Genomic DNA, 12639 nt, shown 5'->3' on the forward strand with positions numbered 1-12639 from the left:
GCTTTATCAGAGATACTTATCATGGATCAAGAAGGTTATAAAAGATAGGGGTGAAAGAGATCAGCCATAATACATTGCCTTTGTTGCACTCATTGCATTAATAACATGCTAAATGTTGCATTTTTTAACCATCCTAATTCCATTATGTTCAAAGACAGCTATCAAACTTGATCATCTAGAAACTGCCAAAAATAAGACTTTGCATCCTTAGCTTCTTGGGATTGTAGTTTCTTGGGATTGAATTTGGATTGGTGATCCTCCTGCTTGTACTCAATTTTGCTTCTATGAGTTGAGATACTTTGCTCACTCTGTCATTGGACATACAGAGTCATTGATAGCAATATGCAAAAATCCACTTCAGCTCTTTGTTTAATAATGTATCAAGTCACATAATAACACATCATTGAGTTTCCTATTTAATGTTTCATTGTTTTTTTCTCAGTTGAATCTTTATTGGTCTCAGGGATCTGCAATGGGACCTCAGTGTCTTAACATTTATAAAAAGGATGTAGAAATAGAGAGTTGCATCTTCAAGCTTGCAAATGACACAGCATAAAAGGCATAGAAATTTGAGTGGCTGGAAACTGGACTAAGAAAGGGACATAAATATAGTCAATAGGCAACCAAAAAGAGGAAGTAAGGCTTTAGTTGCACAAAGTCTTACATAGATACATATAAGATAGGAGCAGGTGGAAGCCTTTTGGCCTTTGGAGCCTGCTCGGCCATTCATCACGATTATGGCTGATCATCCAACTCAGTAGCCTAATCCTGCTTTCTCCCCATAGCCTTTGATCCCATTCACCCCAAGTGCTATATCTAGTCGCCTATTGAATATATTCAATGTTTTAGCATCAACTATTTCCTGTGGTAATGAATTCCACAGGCTCATCACTCTTTGGGTGAAAAATATCTGTCCAAAATGCTTTAACCTGAATCCTCAGACTGTGACCCCTGGTTCTGGACACACCCATCATTGGTAACATCTTCCCTGCACCTCCCCTGTTTAGTCCCGTTAAAATTTTATAAGTCTGTATGCTCCCCCCTCATTCTTCTGAACTCCAGGGAGAACAATCCTAACCTAGTCAATCTCTCCTCATATGTCAGTCCCACCATTCCTGGAATCAGTCTGGTAAACCTTCGCTGTACTCCCTCGAGAGCAAGAACATCCTTCCTCAGAGAAGGAGGCCAAAACTGCACACAATACTGCAGGTGAGGCCTCACCAAGACCTTGTATAATTGCAACAACACATCCCTGCTTCTATACTCTAAACCTCTCGTAATGAAGCCAGACCCTATCTGTGGTACAGCATTCAGTTTTGGGATTGGATCTTCAGAAAGATATATTGGCCTTGGAGTAGGGTGCTGCCCTTCAGAATAATATTATGACATAATGGGATAAACAATGAGGACAAGCTGCATAAACGTGACTTGTATTTCCTGGAGTTTAGATAGTTGAGGGACGATCTAAAATAAATATTTTTAATAATTATGAGATTTGATAAGATGGATTGTTATGAAACCATGCTTTATGAATAAATGACTTTATGAATTATCTGGTTGGAAACCACAAACTGAATTTTAAGAACAATTAAAGTCACATTCCAATGACTTGAAATGGCTGATGAAAGATGGCTGTACATATACAGCAATGTAACTTCGACATTCCAAGTGGAGCTTAACTGGTTGCAAGAGCCCATCAAAGACAATTATGTTAAGTAATGTGAATAAACCACATCTGCTATCCCCATTTGCAGGGCATCCAGACTCAACTGGATGGGGAACCAGCATGAGACATAATCACTTAAGCCAAAGGATTCTGTTTGAGAAATTCCCAGCAATAGTCTTATCAAATTATAACTGGAATACACTAGCCATTACCATATTTGGGTCACTGGGAAGTTGGATGACAGGTTCATGTGACAAGTCAGCTAACTCTGTGGCCGAGATTCTCCCATCCCACCCGTGGTGATCTTGCAGCGGGCGGGGCTGATTAATCTAGCCCCGTGTATTTAAACACCGGTTTCCTATGCAAACCAAAAGTACATGAGCAGCTGAAGAAGCAAGATCCCTGTATGTGTCTTTCTCTCTCTCTGTAGACAACATGCAAGTTTCGAACCCTGTTCTTTGATTCTCCATGTACCACACTCAAGAGGTTTTGAAAAGAACTCAACTCTGCAGCTGCTATCTTCAGAAGAACAAATAAATCATCCGTCTATATCTTAAAAATCAACATGACAAGTTCAGCTAGAAGCCAGCCAAGTCACCAAACCTCAAGAATGGTATACCGCTTTAATTCGACTCTATCTTTCCACTCTGCAATCTATTTATTTGTTTGTGAACTTTGAGTTTGTGTTTGTGTAAGTTGGAGCATTTTTTATTATTTTTCTGAGACCAGGTTAAATATAACAAACATCTACGCTCTTTCCAAAAAGCTCAAGAAAACCTCAGTGTGTATGTCTCAGATCCAGAACAAGAGAGCATAATAAACCTACGACATTTAGCAGCAAAATGTTTTAAAAACTGTTTTTCACATAAAAGGCAGTAAATCTGGAGGTGGATTCTCCATTGCTCGACACCGGTATCGGAATTACTGATTGGGCGGAAAATGGAGCGGCGAGGGAAAACGGGTTTTTCTCAGCAGTAAGCAGTAAGGGGCTGGTTTAGCACAGGGCTAAAGAGCTGGCTTTTAAAGCAGACCACGGCAGGCCAGCAGCAAGGTTCAATTCCCATACCAGCCTCCCCAAACAGGCATCGGAATATGGCGACTAGGGGCTTTTCACAGTAACTTCATTTGAAGCCTACTTGTGACAATAAGCGATTTTCATTTTTCATTTCATTTTTCAATTCATTTCATTTTCATTTTCATTTCATTTAGCTCCTTTTGATGTAATGAAGGTCTGTCAATCATAGCAAAAATGTTCAGAAGCATTGTGATTATCACATAAGCAGGGTAGTTGAAATGCATTCAAGCATGAAGGGATAGATAAATAAATAGAGCCCCTAAGCAACTGTTTCTGGACCAATAAAACTGTCAATGACCGGATAGAGCAATGTTTTGCTGTGTGAAATAGAATGGAAGATTTCCATTTTAAAGGCTGTCAAGGGAAATTAAGCCCTTTGAAGTGTACCTGACTTTCGAGGAAGCCCCTGACAATTGTAACAGCTGTTGAATGAATGAAATGAAAATGAATGAAAATCGCTTATTGTCACGAGTAGGCTTCAATTAAGTTACTGTGAAAAGCCCCTAGTCGCCACAGTCCGGCGTTGATTGAAACACTTTTGAAACTCAATGTTGATTGAAACACTTTTGCTTGCAGCAGCAGATATTAGGGATAGGCAAGTGGAAATGCTGTAAATTTTCACTCAACTGCCTGGACTGCTCTTAAGCTTTCAGGCATGTGTGATTGATGGGGGTCTCAGATGAAGGGGGGAGTCTGTGATGAAGAGAGAGGCCTCTGGTGAGGGGAGGGACCTTTGATGGGGGGGCTCTGGGAGAGGGCTTTCTTATTGGAGGGCTTTTGGGGTGCTCTCCGATTGGGAGGCTCTCTGATTGGGGAGGCTCTCCAATGGGGGGGGGCGGGCTCTCCGATTGTGGGGGAGGTCTCTGATGGGGAGAGGTCTCTGATGGGGAGAGGTCTCTGATGGGGAGAGGTCTCTGATGGGGAGAGGTCTCTGATGGGGAGAGGTCTCTGATGGGGAGAGGTCTCTGATGGGGAGAGGTCTCTGATGGGGAGAGGTCTCTGATGGGGAGAGGTCTCTGATGGGGAGAGGTCTCTGATGGGGAGAGGTCTCTGATGGGGAGAGGTCTCTGATGCGAGAGGTCTCTGATGCGGGAGGTCTCTGATGCGGGAGGACTCTGATGCGGGAGGTCTCCGATGCGGGAGGTCTCCGATGCGGGAGGTCTCCGATGCGGGAGGTCTCCGATGCGGGAGGTCTTTGACGCGGGACGTCTCTGACGCGGGAGGTCTCTGACGCGGGAGGTCTCTGATGTGGGAGGTTTCTGATGCGGGAGGTCTCTGATGGGAGAAGGTCTCTGATGGGAGAAGGTCTCTGATGGGGGAAGGTCCATGGTGGGGGCGGGGGGAGGTCTCTGGTGGGAGGGGAAGGTCTCTGATGGGGCAGGAGATCTCTGATGGGAGGGTGTTCTCTGCTGGGGGAGGAAGTTTCTGATTGGGGGTGTTCTTCGATTGAGGGGAGCAGCTGGAAACTGTAAGATTTCAGTCCGGGAGTCACAATGTCATTGGTGATTTGGAGAATCACCAGAGTCAATGAAAATAACTTTTGATTTTCGTGTTTAACTACACATATGCATATTCCACAAGTTGCTGTCAGAAAGCAAGTCCCAAAAGTTAAAGAATGGACAATTCCAGAAAGTAGGGAATGAAAAGAGTCCCAGGAAGATGTTGTGTTATTCACCCTGGGGTAACACGGACTGCAACTGGATGCAGTTGCACTGGAAAGCAGACTCCAAATTTAGACGTTCGTTCAATACGATTTATTGAACTTCTGTAACAATGCACACAGCTTGCTGTGGGTTGACACTCTACTAATCTAACTGTGCTAACTCTAACTAACTAGACCAGACTAGCTCTGAGCCACGTGTAGAACGTGCTAAATGATATATACACTTTGACTGTCACTGCAGCTGTCACCACTTGAAAGAGGCTGAGTGCTGATGCCTCGTGTGTTTTATAGTAGGAAGCCCCCCTCTAGTGTTCTGTCTGGTGATTGGTTGTGTTCTGTCCTGTGTGTTGATTGGCTAACCTGGGTGCCTGCCTTTACCTCATTATGTGCATGAGTGCATATTATGACAGAAGACTGAAGCAATTTGAACAAAGAACTAGAATTTGCCTGTGGGGCAAAGTTTAGAGGAGATGTGCGAGGCAGGTTTTTTACGCAGAGGGCGGTGAGTGCCTGGAACGCGTTGCCAGGGGAGGTTGTGGAAGCAGATACATTAACAGCGTTCAAAAGGCATCTTGACAAACACATGGATAGGATGGGTATAGAGGGATATGCACAAGGAAGTGCTGAGGGTTTTGGCAAAAGTTGGTATCATGACCGGTACAGTCTTGGAGGGCCGAAGGGTATGTTCCTGTGCTGTATTGTTCTTTGTTCTTTGTACTGTTCCCTGAAGTTAAAGAAACGGACAGAGAGAGGCTCCCAGTTACAGGCAGAACTGATAGGCGTAAACCTGGAAACGTCCACTAGCGAGAAGCCAGACATTCTAAGGAAACCTAAGATTGATTACAATTTAATACACCCTGTCAAGTATGGCTAGGTACAGGAGAGATTGTATGGAAGCTTGAACGCATATGGCGATTCAGGGCAACGGAATACCAGGAGAGACTGAAACCCTGGATGTAGATCTTTGGTGAACATATCTGAGAGAAAGGTCGTAGTGGGAGACAATTTCAAAATGTGTCCTTTGAGGGTGGTGATTGGAAGCCAGAGTTCCAGTGAGGCCAGTGGGTTTACTGTATGAGAAGCATCTGGGGGGATTTGATGAGAAATCCACAAAAGTTTGGCTTGGGTGTCATCTGTTACTTGGTCTCAGATTGTTGTGTCTGACCACATTTCACCTATTGGTTTCCATGGACCGTGAATTTACTGAAAACATTTGAGTATAAAATAGATTTTGTAATGTGTGTTATCCTTACAAATCTGTATATACCTGTAAAGACATAGTTGGAATGAAGGGATAGTGTATTAGTTAATCTTTTCTTGTTTAATAAATGTTTTATTCTTTTGTTAAAAATTGATCGACAGACTCTGCTCCTCCACGTCTCTAAACAAAAAAAAGTCAGGATCTGTCAAGCCTGATTCCACTCTGGGACCTGACTGTCCAGCTGGGATTGTAACAATATTTGGGACAAACACTTACCACCGGCACTTGTCCCTTGAAGATGTTGTACCCAGACTGTAAAAACAAACCCATCTCATTGGCATCAGGTGAATTCACATAACTCAGAAGATAATCAAATGTTTCCTTGTTCCATTTGCTGCAGTTAAAACAGAGGGAAATATGACGCAATCCATGGCTGCACTCAAGAAATGCCACAAGTATTTGTTTCCTTTCCTATCTACAGAAAATACCATTAGCATAAAAGAAAAAAAAAAATTGAAGTAAATAATAAACTATCATTGCACACATTGTTATTGAAGCTACCATGCATAAGATCAACCTTTATCATGCAGGTACAAAGATCAAAGAATGGATTTTGTAGAGTGCTTGGGGGAATAGGGAAGGTCGTTCTGGCAGGACTGAGGGAGCTGATGGGAGGGGGGAGGCTGCTGGCGAGACAGGGGTAGTGGTTGGGAGCAAATTATTCTGCTAAGACCATGGGAGCTAGGAGTGTGGAGGACACCTACAGGAGACTTTCGATCTGAAAACATATGGTCGACGCATGCACAGAAACAAATTCTGCAGGGAGGGCAAAACATTCAGTGCAAACTATTTCCCAGGAAGGCCAGTCATAGAATCATAGAATTTACAATGCAGATGGAAGCCATTCGGCCTATCGAGTCTGTACCGGCCCTTGGAAAGAGCACCTTACTCAAGCCTACGCCTCCACCCTATCCTCATAACCCGGTAACCCCACTTTTACCTTTTTGGACACTAAGGGCAATTTAGCATGGCCAATCCACTTAAACTGCACATCTTTGGACTATGGGAGGAAACCGGAGCACCCGGAGGAAACCCACGCAGACACGGGGAGAATGTGCAGATTCCGCACAGACAGTGACGCAAGCCGGGAATCGAACCAGGGACCCTGGAGCTGTGAAGCAACTGTGCTAACCACTGTGCTGCCTTGTGCACCCCAGTCTCATGACGCAGGACAAAAAGCCGATGACATGACAGTCCTGAAAAATCTGGGATTTCGATCACCCTTGCATCACTGACCAGAAATGTATATGCCCCACAGCGATAATACACATTATACAATGAAATAGGGATTTCTGTTCCTCAGGGAAGGAATCCAGCCCTAGAGAGCAAGAAGGCAATGTGATTGGCTGACAGCTCTGTAGTCCCAGCAGCACCAGAAGAGAGTTGTAGCCACTGCTGGGACACAGTGTAGCAATCTAAGATGCCCACCTGCAAAGGACCATGGGAAGTATGGCCAACCCAGGACTCAGACAGATACACAGCCTATGTGTATCTAAAACACAGGTAATCAGACGTGACCGAAACCCCCGCTTGTTTGCATTTTAATGGCCCATTTTCCCAGGACAATAGAACTCCAATGAAGCAACCTGTAAAGCCACAGACTGATCGGCGCCACTCCCCTTACTCAGAAAACACAACTGCCAAGGTAAATGACCGCTAAGGACCCGTCTAGCTACCATGGCACCTGCCCCTTTATTGGCCAAAATCGAAGAGAGTGATCAGAGCCCTGTCGAACTATTGGGTCCAACGTTACGGACCGCCCCAAAGAGCGTGAAATCCCAGAGGGATAAAAGAGAGCACAGCCATGTGTTCTGTCTCTTTTGGATCTGGCCTGTGCCAGCCCAACTGTAGCAGGAACAGCCAGCTAAGTTCAAGACCAACAATCGCTACCTGACGGATGAGCCCAGCAGAGACAGAGCCACTTTCTTCGAACCAGCCAAGTGAAATCCAGATAAAGGCTTTATCCGTTTGCACAGTGCCGGTCGCCCTGAAGTTAAGTATAGGTTATTGTAGCTGATAGGTGTAGTTTAACTCGTAGTAGATATTGTGTTTGCATGTTGAGATAACTCTTGTGTATGTAAATAAATCATCTTTTGAACTAACTAACTGGTTGTGAGGTTGTCTGATCAATATAAGGGAAGGCTTGTGGCTCACTAAGATAAATAGAAATACCCACAGTATTGGCAACGCTGTTGGGACCGAAAAAGAGCAACAACAGGTCATCCTCGAGAAGAAGAGAAGATGGATACCGAACTTAGGTAAGTCCCAAGACTTTGGGCAGGTATAGTTGGGAGCTCCAGCTCCAGCGATGGGGTTTCAGAGACCAGATAGGAGGGACAAAGAGAGTGTACCAACTTGGAGGGAGTGCCCAATGGGCATGGGAGACTCCCAGAGAAGTCAGAATGAGACCCTTAGGCGGCAGTTAATAGCCCATTAATGGAGCTCGATAGGCCTAAGGGAGAGCAGGCTAGGTGAAGCCAACCCCGCCCCACAATATGGCAGACAAGTCAAGGATAGGCAGGAAGGCAGAAAGTTACCCACCTTATTATGTGTGCTGATGGGACTGCTGTAAAATTCACCCTGGTTCTACTCTGCTACACTTGCCATGTGTATAGCGCTTAAACATTATTGAATTTATTAACAAGCTTCAGAGCCCATAAAATGGAATGTTGCAGCGTCCCAGCACGGTAATGCAGCAATTCACAACAGCATGTCGTGAAAGGACATGAACGTACACTTTTAATTTTTTGTATTTGAATTTGGTTGTGCACACACAGGAGGAACTCCCCACATGGAGGAGGCAAAATTGTAAGAATTGTAACATAATAAAAGACCATATGGTCATTGAAATTCACCCGTTTACTACAATAACTCTCATGATGGCATTTTGGGGGTGAATAGGCTTCTGTGGGAACAGATTGCCTGCTAGTTCTCTCAGAAAGAAAATAGTCATATCAACTTAAAAGAATGGAGCTCCCCTCCCAGTTGACTGATGTGGTACAACAATAAACTCAAACAAGATTACAAGTTTTGCTCTAGGTCTATGCTTGGTTCATCAATCTGAGCCAGGGAAGAATTTAGAGATTCTACAATTGAGCTCAGTGAACCTAAGCTAGTAGCAATAAGTTCCTAAGATTTGTGCTGATAGCAAAAATCACTAGGATTTCTCCTAATAGGAAAAATCGCTAGGATTTCTCCTAATAGGAAAAATTGCTAGGATTTCTCCTAATAGGAAAAATTGCTAGGAATCCAGATTATATTCACTCATCCAGCCAGATGGTTTCTGGCACTGATGAAACTAAATCCTAACAACTGCCAACACTCTCTGAATGAGAAATAAACAAACAGAAGTAAAGGAAAATTATTAACTACTAAAAAATAAGGTGCAATTGTTACATGAGTCTCTATTTCTTATGTCATGTGGCACATTTCTACTTTTAGTTTAAAAAAGTTTTCTTCTTACACTTCCTCCAAGATCCCTCGATCGTGCACATAGGGTTGCCACAATCCAGCAGCTCCATCGCTTGTAGTCTGTGGTGTAAACTTATCTGCGTAAACCACAATGGTCAATGGTTTGACTATGGAATGAAAACGATTGATGATGCATTGAGCTGTAGACAAACCAATCACGCCAGCCCCAATCACTGCAACATGCATTTTGTTTGTGTCGGTCGTCTAATAACTGAAACAAGACAAATGAAGATGGTTAATATAAAATGTTATAGCTGAGGTCTGATATCAGTTTCCCGCGATCAGCATATAGTTTTTGAACTTTATCCAGCAGTACAGTGTTCCTGTACTGCAGGATAATTATTAACTAACCTGTTTGCAATGCCATCATAATGGCTGATTCTGGTGGTTTTACAACGGTGTTTGCATTGCTCAGTTGGTAGCATTCTTATATCTAAAGTTGTGGGTTCAAATTCTACTCCATCTCATTGAACATACAATCTAGACTGACACTTCGAGTGCAATACTGAGGAACTAGTATACTGTCAGGAATGCCATATTTAAAATGAAGCATTAAACTGAGGCACTGACCACCCTCTCAGGTGAATGCAAAAGATCCCAAGCATTATTTCAAAGGACAGCAGGAAGCTTCTGCTGGAGTCGGGGCCAATATTTGTCCTTCTATCAACAGCACAACACAGATTATCTGGTCATTGTCATTTTGCTGTATGTGGAATCTTTCTATGTGCAAATCAGCTGCTGTATGAATGAGCCTGGACAGGCGGTTGAGGTTTCAGTAGGGGAACATTTGGGGAGTAGTGACCCCAATTCCGTACATTTTAGGGTACTTTTGGATAGGGATGAGGTGCTAAACTGGGGAAAGACAAATTACGATAACATTAGACAGGAATTGAAGAATTTGGATTGGGTGCGACTGTTGGGGGGTAAGTCAACATCAGACATGTGGGAGGCATTCAAGCGACAGTTGATTGGGATTCAGGAAAGTCACGTTCCTGAGAGAACGAAGGATACGTATGGGAGGTTTAGGGGGCCTTAGATAACGGGGGATATTGTGAATCTCGTCAATAAGGAGAGGGCAGCATGGTGGCGCAGTGGTTAGCATTACTGCCTCACGGCGCCGAGGTCCCAGGTTCGAACCCGGCTGTGGGTCACTGTCCGTGTGGAGTTTGCACTTTCTCCCTGTGTCTACATGGGTTTCACCCCCACAACACAAAGATGCGCAGGGTAAGTGAATTGGCCACGCTAAATTGCCCCTTAATTGGAAAAAATGAATTGGATACTCAAAATTTATTTTAAAAAAGAAAAAGGAGGCTTTTGTTAGGTCTAGAAGGGTGGGGACATTCGAAACCCTTGAAGAGCATAAAGGAAGTAGGAACTTACTTAAGCGGGAACTTAGGAGGGCTAGGAGGGGTCATGGAAAGTCCTTGGCAAGTATAATAATCTTTATTGTCACAAGTAGGCTTACATTAACACTACAATGAAGTTACTGTGAAAGCCCCTAGTTGCCAAAGTCCAGTGCCTGTTCGGGTACACAGAGGGAGAATTCAGAATGTCCAAATTACCTAACAGCACGTTTTTAGGGACTTGTGGGAGGAAACCGGAGCACCGGAGGAAACCCACGTAGACACGGGAAGAATGTGCAGACTCCACACAGGCAGTGATCCAAGCTGGGAATCGAACTTGGGACCCTGGAGCTATGAAGCAACAGTGCTACCCACTGTGCTACCGTGCTAAAACTGGTACCGTGTAGTATCACCCACTTAGCACCACTTTACAAGATTAAATTTGGATGGTTGAGCATCTGCAGCCAGAGTCTTGTTGGAGGAAAAACCATTGAAAGATGCATTAGCTAATCCTTGAGTTAGAAGAACAGCACAGAATTAGTCAATGAAAGAGAGAGCACAGACAGGACAACACACATCACTGGGCGAAATTCTCCCCAAACGGCGCGATGTCCGCCGACTGGCGCCCAAAACGGCGCCAATCAGACGGGCATCGCGCCGCCCCAAAGGTGCGGAATGCTCCGCATCTTTGGGGGCCTAGCCCCAACATTGAGGGGCTAGGCCGACGCCGGAGGGATTTCCGCCCCGCCAGCTGGCGGAAACGGCCTTTGTTGCCCCGCCAGCTGGCGCGGAAATGACATATCGGGGCGGCGCATGCGCGGGAGCGCCAGCGGCCGCTGACAGTTTCCCACGCATGTGCAGTGGGGAGAGTCTCTTCCGCCTCCGCCATGGTGGAGACCGTTGCGGAGGCGGAAGGGAAAGAGTGCCCCCACGGCACGGGCCCGCCCGCAGATCGGTGGGGCCCGATCGCGGGCCAGGCCACCGTGGGGGCACCCCCCGGGGTCAGATCGGCCCACGCCCCCCCCAGGACCCCGGAGCCCGCCCACGCCGCCTTGTCCCGCCAGTAAATAGGTACTCTAATTTACGCCGGCGGGACAGGCAATTTATCGGCGGGACTTCGGCCCATCCGGGCCGGAGAATCGAGCGGGGGGGCCCGCCAACTGGCGCGGCCCGATTCCCGCCCCCGCCGAATATCTGGTACCGGAGACTTCGGCAACCGGCGGGGGCGGGATTCACGGCGGCCAATGGCCCCCCGCTGGGGGGTCGGAGAATGACGCCCCTGGTTTCAGATTCATGCCTAAAAGAGCTCCGACAGTTCCTGAATGATCATGCCGAATATGATAATGACTGTGTGTAGTAGTAACAATAATTCAAGTGAAAAGGGATGATGATCAGTTTAGAATGTCAGGCAGCTATGTAACCGGCATTGTTTTAATATTTCCTTTGATCCGCATGTTAGTCTGTGGATTTCTAATTAGCATGGCAGGTCAGAAAGGAGTTAACAGAAGAGGTATCATTTTAGTAAGGCGAATGCTCCTCAGCTCTCTTCAGTAAGTTCAACAGCGAAGACTCTCAGTTATTATTAAAATACATTTTAGCCTGTGAACTTTTGAATTCTTCAGCTGATATGTATTGACCCACTATTAAAAGGAGCGAAACAACCACAATCCAATACAAGTCCGTAAAACTGGCATTTCCAGTAAATTGGTATTACTTAAAAACAGGATTTACCTGTACATTAGACTACTCCTTCACCCCAACTATGCCTTTACGATACATACAGCTTTGTAAGATAACACAAGTTACAAAATCTATCTTCTACTTCAATTTTCTAAGTCAGTACATAGTCAATGTAAAGAAATAGCTGAACTTTGATCAGGCACCCCATACTCTGAAATCAAGTGGCAGGTGTCACCCAAAACAACGTCTATTAATTTCTCACCAATTCCCCTCAGACACTTGTCACACTGTGAACCAACTGGTCTGACTGGCACTCTTTCACAGGAGGGTTTCCAATCTCTGCTCTCAAAGAACCCAGCTTGGAATATTCTCCGAGACAGCACTTTCTTTCAGATGTCTTTACCAAGGATCCTGACCTCTCCTTCCAATGTTCCACGGCCCTGGAGTGCCATGTGCATTCAAGCTTTGCCTTCCACACAC

General features: G+C 45.1%; 1 protein-coding gene across 2 annotated transcripts in view; it reads right to left on the reverse strand.

Moving 5' to 3' along the window:
- The window catches only part of dao.2 (D-amino-acid oxidase, tandem duplicate 2), a 96876-nt gene that overhangs the window by 66084 nt on the left and 18153 nt on the right, over positions 1 to 12639 (reverse strand). For both annotated transcript variants that reach the window (XM_072482080.1, XM_072482168.1), the window contains exons 2-3: positions 9129 to 9347; positions 5882 to 5999 (exon numbers count right to left, since the gene is read on the reverse strand). In XM_072482080.1, the coding sequence (XP_072338181.1) occupies positions 5882 to 5999; positions 9129 to 9322 (312 nt within the window). In that variant the 5' untranslated portion in view covers positions 9323 to 9347. The remainder of the gene's footprint in view (positions 1 to 5881; positions 6000 to 9128; positions 9348 to 12639) is intronic.

The sequence above is a fragment of the Scyliorhinus torazame genome, chromosome 1, assembly GCF_047496885.1.
Source record: "Scyliorhinus torazame isolate Kashiwa2021f chromosome 1, sScyTor2.1, whole genome shotgun sequence".
Lineage (NCBI taxonomy): Eukaryota > Metazoa > Chordata > Chondrichthyes > Carcharhiniformes > Scyliorhinidae > Scyliorhinus > Scyliorhinus torazame.